The 17545-nt window shown below is 41.5% G+C and overlaps 1 protein-coding gene across 2 annotated transcripts in view; it reads left to right on the forward strand.

Moving 5' to 3' along the window:
• The window catches only part of DDX10 (DEAD-box helicase 10), a 235748-nt gene that overhangs the window by 140503 nt on the left and 77700 nt on the right, over window positions 1–17545 (forward strand). For both annotated transcript variants that reach the window (XM_073583096.1, XM_073583095.1), the window contains exon 16: window positions 12581–12637. In XM_073583096.1, coding sequence (XP_073439197.1) covers window positions 12581–12637 — 57 coding nt within the window. The remainder of the gene's footprint in view (window positions 1–12580; window positions 12638–17545) is intronic.

Genomic DNA, 17545 nt, shown 5'->3' on the forward strand with positions numbered 1-17545 from the left:
CCCCACAATTTTAGTCTTTTAATCTGAATTGTGCTGCAGTGCCTACTGTCTGCCAGGAGTTCCCCACCAGTGAGGTGTCCTTGTTCTCTGCGCTGAACACGCCTCTGCTCAAGTGATGGCTCTAGTATAGAGTTGAGCGAAACGATTTGCAGGACCCTCGTCCAATGGCCAGATCATTAGTATGTTTGTCAGACCAGAGTACTACGAACGTCCTACTACCGGCTCCTCTTCTGATTAGTAACCCTCACAAAGACATGTAGGCGTGCGACGATCCTAGGACGTAGGCAGTTTACAATTCTCTGGTCACAGTGTACCAGACGAGGGACCAGTGAATCATTTTGCTCAACTACACTCTAGTGACTTCTAAACCGATGCTAAAGATGTCTCTAAAGAGCGGGCAGAACAATTCCCACTAAGGCCGGGGTCACACTTGCAAGTATGATGCGAGAAACTCGCGCAAGTCTCTTCCATCAATACCCTGCACTCGACCGGAGTGTGCGGCTGCATAAAAATACATTCAGCCGCACACTCCGGTCCCGATTGCCGGTGGCAGTGCCGGGTATTGATGCGAGAGACTTTCGCGAGTTTCTGTCATCACATTCGTAAGTTGTGACACCGGCCTAAGACAACAACTAGCTCACATTATCGCACAGTGAAATGCCATAAATGCAAAATGTGAAAAAAGCAATAGTTTTCATTTTATTTCTCACTATTTTTTTTCCCCCTGTTTTATCAGTGCATATACAGTAAACTAATTGGTGTCATCAAAACAATAACTCGTCCCCTAAGGGGAGAAAAAAAAAAACAATCCCTAATATGGCTTGTCGCCTGAAAAATAAAATGCTGGAGGGAAAAATAGAAGCACAGAAAATATTTGCAATGGCGAGAGAGCGTTAAGGTTTAGTCTAAACATAAAATTAATTAATCAGGACATTACTGTTGACTCAGATTCTAGTAAAGACAGAAAAAAAATTAGCAAAAGTGTCCTTATCCTTTAAAAAGAACCCCTTTCAATAAATCAATTGTACATATAAAAATAAGGACATATAGCAATATATTTTATTAGAGAAATCTGCTTTTTTCTCTTCTTGAACTGACCAATCATTCTCACAATTCTCAATTCACAGGAAAAGTCTGTCTCTGTGATTACAGACTGGTCCATTGCAGTGATAGGACCTGACAGTTGGTGCTCATAAAGTTCTATGGAAAACTTTAACAGTCATTTCAGGAGAACCTGCAGCAGTATGTTTGTTTTTCTCTAGCTTCTCCCTCCTTCTACATTGAATTTTAAAAGCACCAATGGTCATCTATCTCAGAAATGGGAATATCTGTCTTCCCTGAATACAGATTTTACTCCTGAATTAAGAGTGAAAGAAATGGATTCCTCTCCTACGATCTCTGACAGAGTTGTTTGTTTTCATGTTCACTATCGGTTTCTGAAATAACAATTATAACGACAGTTACTCTCTTAAGACTTTTTGTATTTCCTTGTTATTTCTTCGTTATTGGGTCATATGACTGTAATATTTAACAGCTGTTCAGACAGCAATTATCAATTTCTACAAGTATCCAACATTGTGACTGCGGTTATGATAACTGTGCGAATTTGCCCACTGAATATAGCCACAAATCATTTAGGATTACTTTTTAATTGCCGAACATTTATAATACATTTTACGCGCTCATTAAATTTCTAATTAAAGATACTCTCTTTGCACGTACGTCGTAATGAGATGTATTTTTAGGTCGTTTGTACCGAGGTGTTACATTTATTACAGCGGCTTTGCAATGGGTTTTGAGTAATGGATGTGAAGTGCCGTTTAATCAGCTGGGTCTTAATTACTCGTTTGGTCGCGTTTCACCTTGTGTCAGGATGGGGTGTAAAAGGTAAAAATATTTGTATCTAAAAGTCTTGTGGGTGTCACACTCATCCTGTGCCATTCGCGAAGTCCGTAGTCAAAACGACAAGGCCGGGAATACAGTATATAAAAGGGGTTGTCTCATCAAATCAACCATAGGGCCATATAAGCCTCATTGGGGTGAGTTTGGGATTTGGTGGATGACCTAGTTAGTCTGTCTTTGCCCGGGGTCCTAACACCGCTCTGTCATCAGCTGATCACAACTCTTTTGACGTTGAGCTCTCTATGATGAGGCCACCCCTTTTTAACTTAAGTTTGATCAAAGCTTGATAATTATATATCCACCTGCAGTTTTTTTCATTACATAATATATAATATCAGACCTATTTTACAGTTTAGCTTAAAGTTGGCTGAACCCACCCATATCGCATGATCTAATGTGCAGGCGAGCCCGCTGATGTCTCTCGTGGAAGATTATGGTCAAGTAATCTGAATGGTAACGTTTCCATATACATTAGACTAAAGTCTGATGATATCAAGGGGTTAAGCCGATAGTCTAATGTATCTGGGGGGCACCTCCTGACTGTCCCGCGATAGATATCGTAGGACAAAAAATGAGGACAAAAGGATCTGCAGTCTCAAATTTGACATACCTAACAGATAAGTCACCGGCAGAGGAGTCATGCAGTGGCTGTCTTATAGAGTTCGCAGGAGGGCTCCTGTATATGGGAGAATTGGCTGAGAAAGCTGCCAGCCAAACCATCATTCAGCAGTCAGCGATCTAAGGTGCACGGGGGCATAACACATGGCTCTTTCGCACTCCTATTGGAAACGTGAACATTAAGCCAAGCCGAACATTCACGTTCACGGGGGGAGATGTTATTTGAAGCTCCTTGTTCCCAGTTCTAAATTTCCAATAAGGTCTCCAACCAGGTGTGTACGTAGAAATTGTGGGGCCCCATAGCAGAAGTTCTAATTGACCCCCCCCCCTCCAAAAAAAAAAAAAAAACCAAAAACAAGCAAACAAACAAAAAAAGCCCTTCATGTTCGTCAGGGATCAAAGAAAAGCATATCGCACCACTAAACAGCTCTTATAAAGTAATTTTCCTCATATTGAAGCGCATAGATTGCCCTTCCATCACCACCATAGAGTATGTTGCCAACTATAGTATCCCCCAAAACACAGTATGATACCGCCACGGTGAATTCCTTCACTGTACCCTCCACCCTCACTGTGTGATGACCCTACTGTACCCCCATCCCCCTCAACCCTCCCTCGGCAAAGTATGGTGACACCACACAGTATGATGCCGCAACTGTGATCACCACACAGCTCTTCGTACAGTATAATGGCCCCCCCAACCCTCCACTCAGTATGATGACCCCATCATAACCATCCACACTGTATAATGGCTTCCACTAGTCTTCCAAATAGTATAATGGCCCCCACTTAGTATGATGGCCCCAATACAGCGATCCACACTTTATAATGACCCTCACTAACCCTCCAACTAGTATAATGGCACCCACCCAGCCCTCCAAACAGCATTCTGACCCCCAGACATCCCTTTATACAGTATTAAGACCCTATAAAAACCTTCACACCGTATAATTGCTTACATACAGTACAATGGCCCTCACATACGCCTCCAAACAATATAATAACCCCCGCATAGCCCTCCATACAGTATTACGGGCACCACATGGCCCTCCTTACAGTATTGCGGGCACCACATGGCCCTCCGTACAATATTGTAGGTACCACATGGCCCTCCGTACAGTATTGCAGGTACCACATAGCCCTCCGTACAATATTGCAGGTACCACATAGCCCTCCGTACAATATTGCAGGTACCACATAGCCCTCCGTACAATATTGCAGGTACCACATAGCCCTCCGTACAGTATTGCGGGCACCATATAGCCCTCTGTACAGTATTGCGGGCACTACATTGCCCTCTGTACAGTATTGCGGGCACCACATGGCCCTCCGTACAATATTGCAGGTACCACATAGCCCTCCGTACAATATTGCAGGTACCACATAGCCCTCCGTACAGTAGAATAGGTACCACTTGGTCCTGCATACATAAAAACAAATACCTCTCCTCGTTCCCCTCTGCTCCGGTCTCTGGTCTTCTGACCCTCTGCATTGCTTGGCACAGAGAGCACGCTGTGGTGATGTCTTTGCGTTCTCTGCGCTGAGACATCACAGAGCTCAGACGCAGAAGTGGAATGATGGGAGAGGCAGAGTCAGCTGTCTCCTCCCATCCCATCATTGTTTTCAACTGTATCAGCATACAGGATGCTGAAACAATTCAAAGTACGATGCGGAAGGGGCAGGGTGGAGGTGCCGCGTGGTCTGCTGCTATTAGTTGGCGACAGTAGCGTTCCGCCATCATTGCTAGTGATGGGCGAACCCCTGGATGTTTGGGTTCAGCCTACCTTTAAAAAGAAAACAAAGCTTGGTTTGTTCACCAGAACAGTACCCGAACCCAGACCCCATTCAGATGAATTGGGGGCCCGACGATCCGTTGTGTGCCACGCTGTCATGTGCCTCTGATCGGCGGTAAGATTATAACCGGCGTTGACAGAGCGGTGTTTCCTATGCTGTCGGATGACAGTGTGAGCCAGTGGCTGTGTCCAGAGGTAAAAAGTTGTCACAGCTGTGAGATGAACCGCAGCATTCTTACCGACGGTAATGATCTTACCGTCAATCAGAGCCACTGGTGTTTCTCCTGCTGTCATGCAGTTGACAGTGTGGGAAACACCCAATGTTTCGGCTGTCGAACCTGATCTGTAACACGGACTTCCTGGAGAAGTTGTTGTTCGAGGTCCGTGCCCGAACAGTAGGTGTTTGTACAGACCCCAAACTTTACTGTTTGGGTTCGCCCATCATGAATCACGGGGGCGCTCCACAGTTCTGGTGCGGCTGCGCCACTACAGTTGCGCTCCCAGGGAGAGAAAGCGTATGTCAGATGAACGCTAGTCTTTCGCGGGTCTATTACCCGGTTCGTTTTACTTTTCCAATTCAGTGTTTATTTCCTATTACTACTCCGCAATAACAGAAAACTGCTTGTATGTAAAGTGCCAGCTCTACGCTAAGCATCTCCCGTAAATGGAAAAATAAAGCAAACTAAAAAAAATGACGACTTCTAAAGCTGATGTCAGCAGGAGATGTGTGCGGTTCATATCATTGCCTTTCAAATGGGGATGTTAACGGAAAGGCTTATGAGTTACCCAGGTTGGAAACGGCACAGAGCGCGGCTCTACTCTATAACCACTGAGGTGTGCCAGATTTTTCTTAAAGATAAAAAAGTAATGTACTGTGACTTACAGTAAATGCTGCCTGACCTTAAAGACGTCACCTTTATCTTCTAAGACGGGATAAAGATGCTTGATAATTTCGTAATCGTCAGCTTGAGCATTAGCGGCAAGAAAAGGAGTTCACTCTCTGTGAAGCAATGTTTTATAGATTTACCTTAATGAATCAAACAGTCTGAATAACTTCAGTCTTTATACGATTTGGCTCCAAAAGGGAAACTCTTAGAAATACTACTTGTACTATTTTTTTTTTTTACCTTTTCCCTCAACCTCCTGTACTTTACTCTGCCCTATTATATAGATTTGGGGGTTCCTGTTTGCACTCATTGCTCCATCTTGCTGCCCTTTGACAAGTACAACAGGTCTGTAAAGAGAGACCACAGGACTCTATATATGTAGCATCAGTTTTCACCTTTAAAATAGCATTATTAGGTCTTAGACCTGATGAGGCTGAGAAACTTTCTTAAGGTAGAATAACTGTACAATCATGGTATTAAAATGAATGTTTTATGAATCAATCTATAGTGTCAGGTTTTGCGTAGGATGGGCGAACCCCTGGATGTTCTGGTTTGGCCGAAGAGTTAAGAAAAAATTTGGTTTGGGTACCAAAACAGTATCCGGACCCCATTCACATGAATGGGGGGACCCAAACATCTAGTATTTTCCACGCTGTCATGTGCATGACAGCGTGGCAAACACTGCCTCTAACAGAGTGAGCCCGCATCTGTGACCAGAGGTAAATCGCTTATCTACTGTTCTACTGTCACAGCCGTTGGATGATCGGACTACTACTCCCATTAGCCTATTTCTGCTGCTGCTAATAACAGTGAGAACAGGCAGCTGCTGATGGGAAAACTATTTTTGATAACCAGCCAGGAAAGACAGCTGCATGTTTCAGACCTCACCTGTCATCTTTAGCAAGAATAGAGGGGTCCCCACCAGGGTGGATTTGATTTAAATCTAACTGATTTAAATCACGATTTAACTCACTAGTCAGTAAGGCTTGATTTAAATCAGTGATTTAAATCAAAGTTTCTACCTAAACTAGTTCTTGCTACTTTACCATGCAAGTAGATGAAGATTTTTAGAATCACTTTTTATATTACTTTTTTCTCCCCAGTTTAATGGGTTAATCATTCATATTTGGACACCACTGTTCTGTTGTACTTAGGAAGGAGAAAAATAATCCTGACCTTAATAACAATTTAAATAGATTTATTCAACTGAAACAATAACAACATTACAGCATAAGTTATTTGCTTAAACAAACATCCATGTTTGTTAACTAATTTGGCTAAACAAAATATATATATATTTTAAGAAACTTAGACTGTCAGCCCAGCCGACACATGAAAAACTTAAATACTACTGTCCCTGCTGTCCTCTGTAGCTCACTTGTCGTCATCTTCATCATCATCTTCTTCTTTGTTCCTATTCATAATCTGGAAAAGAAAAACAAGCTTTCCTGCTTTATTGGGTCCAACCGATTTCTCAATTTAGAATGAATGAGTCCAAAGGAAGAGAATATTCTTTCAACACCTGCAGAAGAAGCTACTGCTGTTAAAAGTGAAATCATTACTTGAACAGTCTCTAAATCCAAGCTCTTAAGTGACTTCCACCAGTTTACTGGTGTGACCTTCCTTAAAATATCTTCAGCAAACATATATTTCTTGAATGGTTCCCCCTTAGCTCTGAAGTTTATTATAGTTGGCATTAAAGATGGATGATTGCTGGATACCCATGTCATAGCTAACTCCTCTTCCTCAGCACTTAGGTTTTGACCCTGATATTGGATATTGACAATATTTGCCAAAAAATGAGCTGGAGTCAGTGCTTGTCCCATTCGTTTGTTTACTGCTAGTAATTTAATTCTGTCCATGTGTAGTTCTGTTTTTAAGTGTTCACTCAGTTCCTTCCAAATTTCAACAGCATTCGCAATAAAACAGCTATTTTTCTGTATTTTGTTTAAAGCTTGAGAGATGGGTTTCAGGAAGCTCAGCATATGTTCAACATTTCTCTTAAGCCCAATGTTGAGGATTTTGGCCGTGACAGTGCCATCTATTTTATCTCGATTTTCTTCACAAAGTGTCATCAGAATAGGCCAGTTTTTGATATACTGCTCAAAACAGTCCACCACAGAGTTCCATCTAACATCTTGTGGGAGCGTTAGCTTAGTTCAACCCATCCTTTTCAGAGCTTCTGCAGCAAAATGATTATTACGGAAGTATTTAGCAATTTCAACAACATTAGCCTTTATTTCTGGAACACTTAAGTCTTTGGCTAAGAGGTACAGCAAATGAGCACTGCAACCATATGTTATTAGCAGCTTTGTATTCCCTCCCTGCTCTTCTAAATCTCTTCTCATCTTGGATACGTTTGCAGCATTGTCAGTGACCAAACTGCGTACTAGACATTTGAATTTTTGTTCACATGTCGTTATAGCTTTTACTGCCACTTCTTGTAAGTATTCTGCTGTGTGTGCATTTCCTGACGTATCAATTGTTTGTGCAAGGAAGACTTTACCTTCTTCTGTTGTTATACAAGCACATACAATAGGATCATTGTGGACATTACTCCACCCATCAATACTTAGGTTAACAATTTTACCCTCCAGAGCTGTTGCACATTGCTCCATTTCTCTGTCATACACTTGATCCAGCAGTTTCCCTGCAACATCAGCTCTGCTGGGTGGACTGTATCCTGGTCTCAGTGACTGAACCATATTAATGAAATGTGGGTTCTCAGTCAGACGGAAAGAAGAGTTTGTTGCATAAATAAACTGGGCAATTTTTTCATCAATCAACTCTTTTTCTAATCTGCTAGTTCTTATCACAAACCTATCTATGGTGGTTCCAGGAGGTAAAGGTTTTTTCTTCCTTTTGGGTGATGGTGATATGTGGCTGTGGGTGTCTGATGATGATGCTGCTGCTGCTAATGAAGCACTATCCTGGATGGATAACTCTGAAACTGTAGAACAGGATGATGGTGATCTTGGAGGTGGATAGTTTCCAGAATCCATGAATTCCCCTAAACAAAAAAAGTCAATGCTGTTATTTTATTGTTTATACAATTTCTGCTTATTGTACACAACACACCAGTGCCCCTGCCCCAAAAGGAATATTTGTTTTTCTTCATAACTGTACCAAATGACAGTAACATGCAGTAATAATAAGAAATATAATTTTTCTCACACATGACAGTTCAGTCTTTAGAAATAGGATTCAATAAAAATGTTTACCAACCTGAAGATCCTGCCTGTTCAGAAGTGTTTCTTTGGTCATCTTCATCACCGCACTTCTCATGATGTTGCCTCATTCGCGCCAAAAGGCCTTGCATCTCTTTGTTGCATCGTTTGCATCTTGCACGCATGCCTGCCTTACCGATAGGCGAAGGAGCTTCATTAAAATATTCCCAAACTGGGTCTCTTTTATGGCCTGCTGCCATTATAAGGAAAGAATGTAATAAACCTCAGATCGTACACACAAACAGATCCAGACTTGTCTGTCTGTGGCTATGCTGCAGTATTGTGCTCAAAGTTTCACTTTCATTTTCTTGTCTGCTTGCCCTTCCTCCTCCTCACACTTAGGTTCACATTCTTCTTGTGTTGTGCAGATCTATTCCACTCCAAACAATCAGAAACATATTGTCTAACTTCTTGGACTTGGCACTGAAGGGGTTGATTCTGTATTCATAGGTTTGTAGAACAATAGGATTAAGGTCTTTTTCTCAACTCTGTTCATGTTGTAACATTTTTGCCGTGAAGAAGAGGCTGGGACCTCTGCGGAGTCAAATTCAGTTTTGAGAACTGCGTAAGTAAAGCGAGCGTCTGTGATAATATAGGAGAGAAACTGCCCACTAATCCTACAGAAACCTCTGGAAGAGCATGGCATTGTGAATGTTACACATATACAGCCTTTATTCTACTGAGTTAAACAACTCAGCTTTATTTCATGATGGAAGAACCTTTGGATGGTAAAATATTTTCCTCAAAAAGCAGTTTATTGAAAAAAATCCGATTTAAATCAAAAAAATCTGTTTTTTTTTAATTTTTTTAAAAAAAAACATTAATTTTTATCCACCCTGGTCCCCACACCGTTTTTTAAAATTATTTAAATAACTGTAATTATTTAATAAAAAAAAAAAAAAAAAAGTGGAGTCCCCCCTCCCCATTGATGATAACCAGTCAAGCTAAAGCAGACAGCTGGGGGCTGGTATTCTCAGGCTGGTAAAGGGCCATGGATAATTGGCTACCCCCACGCCCCCAATGCCTATTAGATGCGCTAATTCTGGCTCTTTGCCCGGCTCCTTCCACTTACCCTGTGGCAGTGTCAAGTGGGGTTCATATTTGTGGGGTATATGTCACCATTGTATTGTCTAGTGACGTCATGCCCGTGGCTTGGTAATGGTGAGGCGTCTATAAGACACCTATCCATTACTAATTCTTTCGTTATATTATAAATAAACACATAGCCAGAATAAAGTCCTTTATTTTAAATAAAAAAAACTTTTTCTGTTTAAAAATAACAAACACCGTTTGACTTAACGCCCATTCCATTGAAGCCATGGTCTCCTGTAAAAATAAAAAAACATATCCCTCACTTGTCCATCGTTCGGTCCCATGCCGTAATCCATGTCTTGGATAAATAGTTTTCAACCTGGACGGTGCCAGGGTGCGACCATCAAGGCTGAAAACCACGGGAGAATGAGCTGCTGCGAGCGCAGCATCAGTGACTACCGGTGACGTCATCTAGGTTACGCAGTAGAAAACACCGTGTGCACTACTGTAGTGGTGCCAAGTTAGGTTCCCAAACCATATATGATAAAATGAAAACCTGGCACTCAACTTAATGCTCGGTGAGGCAGTTTATTGTAGTACCAGAAAACGTTTCGGTCAATATAGACCTTCATCAGTTACGTGCTAGTATGTTTGAAAGTAGCTTGAAGGAGGGCGCTTTTTATGTTATTCACTGATAACGGCAGTAATCAAATGGTCAGAATTCTGCTGTAACGCAGAATAATCTTAATAGTTGAAAATATCAGCGCAGCCTGGTCCTCCTGGACGTGGGTAAACACCACAAGACCTCGCATGCACCATCGAAAGCAGTTCTTTTAATCATTACTCTCAATTACCTAAGCCATGTGCTTGTTCAAAGGTCTTGTTATGCAAATAACAGTGTAGACTTCAGAACAAGCACTTTTAGACTATTAATGTATCACAGTAGCAATAAGCTCAGCAAAAAGAAGAATCTACTGAATCAGATTCGACACGCCAAGGTGTAAATGCGTGCCTCCCCAAGCAACAAAGAAGTGAAGAGACTGGAAAACTCTGTGCTGTTCACGACACAAGTTGAGCATAACCCTTTAACTCACACTTATGGCGCTTGGTGTGAACTATAATCAAGTACCATTGTAAATGTCTAATAAAGCTCCTTCAACCTAGTTTGATACTTGGAGACCCCCATGAAGGAGATGTAGGTGGTTTATAACGACTTTTGTCTTGCGTAGTGCTCAGCGAGCTTTATGTTGTGCCTCCTTGTGGCATGATTGATTGTGTATTAATGGCCATCTCTACATTCCCTGTATCCCGACCATTCGGACTTGTTTGATTTGGCACTCATAAGTAATATTTCATTTATAAAAAAAAAAATTATTTGATGGCCTGTTTTCCAGCTCAATGAAGCCTTTAACGCTACTTTCACACTTGCGTTTTTTATGCGTTTTCTTGTTTTTTGCGCATGGTTTTTGAAACAAAAAATGCATGCGTTTTTTTTTTTGCGTCATATGCACGTCAGCACTCCCATAGACTTTAATGTGTTTTTGGGTGAATTTTGTGCGCATTGCGTGCGCATGTGTGTTTTTGAGACAGGTCGGATGCACAAAAAATGCAACAGAATGCATTTTGTGCGCCTGGGCGCACACTACAAAAAAACGCATGCGCGTACAAACGCATGCCAATGCGCACCCATGTTAAGTATAGGAAAAAAAACGCAGCGCAAAAAAACCGCAAGTATGAAACCAGCCTAAGACGCGTGTTTTCTAGGAGTTTTTGTGTGTGATCAGTGGCCACAAGTCTTGGATTTCCCCTATCCTCGCCAGCACAGGAATACCAGGGAATAGATTTGCATTTGTGAAGTTCAGACAGTGCTCCAAAAAATGTAAAGGCAGTTTTGTGTCTCATAGTTACTGCAAATTGAAGAAATAAATCCTGGGATATCTCATTATACTTCTCCTTGCATACTGCGGCTGAATTTAAATTGCCTTTTGTTGCAGCAGCGCCAAACTATTCCTCCTTATCATCCGAGGCGCAGATGGTTGGAAAACAGCCGAAGGTGATGGGGCCACTCGCCTCACTTTTGTTTTACCCTGGCATCCACTTTACTGAACTCTTCAGTCTTCTCCTTGTGATGTTCCAGCATTGTGATGTGTAAGGACTACGGCCTCCTCAAGCGCACGGAGGAGGAGGATGTTTAGGCATTTGTTTTTTTTTGTTTGTTTTTTTTTGGTTTTCCTTCTTATTATTTTGTACATGCGATGGTACCGGACTCGTATTTGGGTTTGGTAGCTGAATTATCTTGTACTTGATAACTTATCACAGTTAAAGGGTAGCAGAGTTTGAAGCTTCACATTGGGAAAGTGATCCGACCCCATTAAGATGTAAAAGAAAAAAAATTCCGATCTGAACTTTATCCTGTTATTGAAAAAAGTTACATTCACGAAAACCTAATCAAATGTGACCATAGCTATTACCCCGTGTTTTACTGATCACCAGCACTGAGGTGGTTGTTTTTTTTTTTTTTTTTAATTATTTTTCTCTCCTTTCTACCTCAACGAATCATGAACAATGAGCCTTCCATTAACATCTAATTGTGTTCTGCTGCTGTCGTTGTGAACGAGGCGCACAGACGTCAGGGTTTATTATAATTTAATAGTCTCACTGTGTTAATGTTACACAAAATGGCTTTGCGATCCTTCTCGAACAAGAGCGGAGTATAACTTGTGATATTTTTCCATTTGCTTGTAATTTAAAGGCACAAAGTTCATTTTGACTAAGAGCGGAGCCGAAATGCGCGGAGTTCCTCATGTCACATTCCTCTACTTGTGATTTTCCAAGTTTTCATTTTTCTTCTTTTGCTAGAAAATTGTTAACCATGTATTAGACAGGAAGTTAAATGCCAACTTCTGACATCTAATACCCTTGCCTGTAGTCTGAGAGCCGCCTGGGACCGCCAATGCACACATCGTCCTGCTCATGGAGGGTTGGTGTATAGGTGACGGGGGGTATGGGATATGTATGAATAACGCTTCATTATCTTTAGAATGTACAGTTTGTATAATGCTACTGTTGTGCAATATATTGTGTGATGTGGCATAGTAACTCACATATCTGTATTTTACAGGAAAGACGGCTAAAGGAAAAGGCAGCAAAGAGAGAGGCCCACAAGAAACCAGAAGAGGTAAGGCTGTCCGGTTTTACAAGATTTAACATTGAATTTTTCTTTAATTGGATGGAAGAAAATGCTGCAGATATCATACAAAATATCCTTCCAACACATCACAATAGCCCAAACTATGTAGTAAAAAGTTTTTTTCCCCTCCTTTTTTACATTTTTCTCCTCCTGCCCACTCCTCCTTCTCTTTCCTTCTCCTTCCTTCTTTTTCTCTTTCCTTCCTTCTTTTTCTCTTTCCTTCTCCTTCCTTCTTTTTCTCTTTCCTTCTCCTTCCTTCTTTTTCTCTTTCCTTCTCCTTGCATCTTCTTCGACTTGCTTCCTTCTTGTCCTTATTCGCCTTCTTTCGCCTTCTTTCGCCTTACTTCTTTCGCCTTACTTCTTTCGCCTTACTTCTTTCGCCTTACTTCTTTCGCCTTACTTCTTTCGCCTTACTTCTTTCGCCTTACTTCTTTCGCCTTACTTCTACTTCTTACTTCCTTAGCCTTACTTTGTTCTTCGCCTTACTTTGTTCTTCGCCTTACTTTGTTCTTCGCCTTACTTTGTTCTTCGCCTTACTTTGTTCTTCGCCTTACTTTGTTCTTCGCCTTACTTTGTTCTTCGCCTTACTTTGTTCTTCGCCTTACTTTGTTCTTCGCCTTACTTTGTTCTTCGCCTTACTTTGTTCTTCGCCTTACTTTGTTCTTCGCCTTACTTTGTTCTTCGCCTTACTTTGTTCTTCGCCTTACTTTGTTCTTCGCCTTACTTTGTTCTTCGCCTTACTTTGTTCTTCGCCTTACTTCCTCCTTCGCCTTACTTCCTTCTTCGCTTTAGTGCCTTCTTTTTCGCCTTACTTTGCTCTTCTTTGCCTTACTTTGCTCTTCTTTGCCTTACTTTGCTCTTCTTTGCCTTACTTTGCTCTTCTTTGCCTTACTTTGCCTTACTTTGCTCTTCTTTGCCTTACTTTGTTCTTCTTTGCCTTACTTTGTTTGTCTTCGCCTTACTGCCTCCTTTTTCGCCTTCCTTCCTTTTTCGCCTATCTTCCTTCTTCTTTGCCCTTCTTCTCCTTACTTTGTTGTTCTTCGCCTTACTTCCTTCTTCGCCTTCCTTCTTCGCCTTACTGCCTTCTTCGCCTTTCTTTCTTCTTTTTCACCTTTCTTCCTTCTTTTTCACCTTTCTTCCTTTTTCGCCTTTCTTCCTTCATTTTCGCCTTTCTTCCTTCTCCTTATTTTGTTCTTCTTTACCTTACTTCCTTTTTCACCTTTCTTTCGTCTTCTCCTTACTTTCTTTTTGCTTTCTTGTTCTTTTTCCTTCCTTACTATCTATTCTCCTTCTTACTGCCTTCTCCTTCCTTTTCCTCCTCCTTCCATGACGAGTTAATGGATGAGAGATCTATAGGAAGATCGATCTTGTGCAAGGCTAGATAGGTCCACAAGGGTCTTCTCCCCAGTTATCTTGATTGTATTAAGCCATCGGGTTGCTGGTCTTCCTCTTCTTTGTTCCTTCTTTTCTTCCGACCGTATATATACATATTCATTTTTGTTAAAAGATCACATAAATAGTTCATAGGCAACAAGGCAGGAATGGTGTTGGGTAATTACTGCGGCGGGAGGCATTACTGCTTGTTTCTCAGTAGATGTAAATTGCAGTCTATGGCTACTGGACATCGGTTACATATCTGCTTTACACGACCTGCTAAAACTGGATACACACAAATGATTGTCAATACTTGTCTATAGAAGACTAATGACATAAAGCCATATGTGACCTCAGATTTTTTTCTTTAGTATAGCCTTTTAGTGATTAAGGAAGGGAGCAGGGTCAGCTGTGACTTTGTCTATTGTGATTGTGACCTTTACTTTGATGGGAACCTAACCTAATACTTATCAAAAATGCCTCTCACAGGCTATAAGCCTACATTTAAATGGGCAAGTAGGAATCAGCTCTAAATAAAGTATTAGGTTAGGTATACATAAAAAAAAAGGTCACCTTGTGGTGGTTGATGGGCACACATGAATTGGCCAGTTTTGTAAGCACATTGTATGTAGCAATAATGCAGTTCAGAACTCATGTATTCCGTGAAATGACTGACAGTCTGCTCTAAATGTCTCCCACTGGTAACGCCCCATCATTTACAATAATCTCTGGAGGTAGATTCTTGGTGAGATCTATATCCTGCCCATAGAGCTTAACAGCTCATTTACATATTAAGAAAAATGAGAATTTCTCAATAATATGCCATCCGATCACAAATATGAAGGTATCATTTTATTCAGCTTCCTATAACCTATATACCCATATAGATGGCTTAGGAGGATTGATCCCACTGACAGGTTCCATTTTAAGGTGCCAATTATCTCTTGAAGCAATGCTGGGGGATTACTTTGTACATGATGGAGGATGCCACCATTTTTTTTTCTTCTGTATGAAATTGAAGGTTTAGAGAGGGAACCGTACCTATGAGGAGTCAACCACTTGCATAAATGCTGGCAGTGCACAGATTTGATATATGCACAAAATTCTAAAAGGGGGGTGCCCAGGTTCAGGAAAAATTGGCTGCTTTCCTCCCAGAAGCGGTTCCACACATGTGTTTCAGTGACGTCTGTTGTTGCAACTCGGGTCCTTAGCAATGGCTGAAGTTGAGGTGTAATACTAGAAGCAGCCTGTTGACAGGTGTGGCACTATTATGTAAACCTAGCAGCTGTGTTTTCCTAATTCCATACAATGCTTTAAAGGAATATCTGTTTAAGTCAAAATGGATGACCTAGTTTGCTCGCCATACGCTGCGAGTATTATTCTTGTTTGATTTTATGTTCCTTCCTGACGTCCATGCTTGCTCGTTATGTCACTGATCTCCTTTCTGTAGACTGCCAGCATTCATTGTGCGCTTCTCCTCGCTGCCCATCACACTGCGAACAATGCAGATAATTATCTATACAGCCGTTGAAATGAGAAATAATTATTCCGTCATGAGAGAGAGAAAGTCTTGTGCTACTAACTATTAAGAAGCACTTTGTCTTCTAACAAAGGGTGTAAATGTGGAGCTTTCTGGAGCTAGGCGGTATCGGCAGCGCAAGGATTCACATCATTTTCTGAGGAAGATGGCCACTGGTCTTTTATATCCAAGAGGGAAATGTCAGTTTCGTTCCTGAATAAACCTGATTGGATATATAATTGGTGATTATTTGGGGTTCAGTGTAGTGTTCGCGGTAGCTATAAACATTGGATTGAAGTAGGGTGATGGCTGAGCCACCATGGAACCAGTGATCGCCTGGTGGGCGATCGTTACTCAGAAATGGCCATACATATTGTAGTCCATATTGGCCATGTATGATCAGAAAAAGAAAAAATATCTTGCAGATGAGGACTGTTTACCATCAGTTGGCCAAAACGATTGTTCCTGAATTTAAATCATTGAACAACTTTTTTTGTTGAGATTATCTTGTTCAATGTTTTGGGCCACTTTAGAAGCTGAGAAATAGGCTAGAATCTTATCAGTCAGGCAAAAAAAACAAAGAGCATAAAAGAATATGGCACTTGGATCCAACACCGTATTGACGAAACCCCTGTGCCACTTTTTCAAAATCTGAAGAATGAATGAAGAAAAGTCAACTTCCGAGCGCCAGATGGAATCTTCGATTCATAGTCTTTAGATGTTTCTACGCGGTGGTCCATAGATTGCACCCTCATGTTTAGAAGATCGTTTTCCACCAGTAAGTCTAGGTCATTTTGGTTGTTGCTTTTCAGTTATTAGAAAGTGTGAGTTTTATTTTTTTTTTTACTTTTTAAAGTGACAACTAAACTGATTATTGTTCAATCTCCCAAGGAATCTGTCACCAGCCCTTTCCATTTTCTCAATCTCCAAGTTTAAAGAGTAATTTATTCCCTATCCAGAGGAAGGGAGATACGGTAACTTACTGATTGCTAGGACTTGACTATTGAGACCCTCAATGGTCCCAAGAACGGCGCTATGGACCCCAGGTGCGGGGCTTTTCAGAGCCTTGTCTTGAATGGCAGCAGAGGTACGCATGTTTGACGTGCCCCATTCTTTGTCCAGAGGACTACTGGAAAAAAAACCCAAGGGCTGTACTCTGATTTATGGTAATACTATGAATGGAGCAGAGGTTAGGCGCTCCATTCATTGGATAGGGCCCCTCTCTCAAAATCGCTATGGGCTCCAGTGGTGGGACCCCGACCAGAAGTTCAATAGATACAGGATAACTTAGTTTCTTTACATTTCAACTATTAAAAGGCATGGGTTTTATTAGTAAACTATTGGAACTAAAATTATTGATACAGGGAAAGTGTTAAAAAAGCAAACCCACACCTGAGAGGTGCTTCACCTGGAGTGGTATCACTAAGGTTTGGTCCCTGCCTGTAGTAAAGTGCTTAGTCTGTTTTCGGTTTTTCTTCGGTCCTTTTCTGCTTGGTGTCACTAGTTGGCGTTTGCTGGACAGCGAGACGTCACTTTTCAATGTAAGTCTATATGAGAGAGAACGAGGGCTCCCATGTACACTATAGCAACGTCGGCTGAGCTCATCAACATCAAGAGGTTTGGCCTAATAATGTATGGTCTAATATGCACGGGGTCGCCGACTGTTCAGCGGAGATGTAGATTGTGCATGTCCGATTTTGGTCTGCCGATCTTTGTTCTTCCATAGGTAGGCCACCAGCTAATGTTGTCAGTCAACGGCTTTCTCATATAGAATGCAGGAGCACTCTGTCTTACACGTTCTTCTGTGTATTGGAGAGTCAGCGGAGAGGTCGAACAATCGCCTGAGGCATTGTTCATCCGACAGCCATGTGATGTGTATGGCGGGGAGAGCTAGTGACTGTTAGCGGCGTGTCTGGCCAGTAAGGAGCTGTGTGCACACTTGAATTTGCAGCAGATTTTTCTGCACCAAAAAGAGTGTTTGCCGTAAAACCACATAAAATAAG

This window comes from Dendrobates tinctorius, unplaced genomic scaffold (assembly GCF_039654945.1).
Source record: "Dendrobates tinctorius isolate UK_male_01 unplaced genomic scaffold, ASM3965494v1 ptg000075l, whole genome shotgun sequence".
Lineage (NCBI taxonomy): Eukaryota > Metazoa > Chordata > Amphibia > Anura > Dendrobatidae > Dendrobates > Dendrobates tinctorius.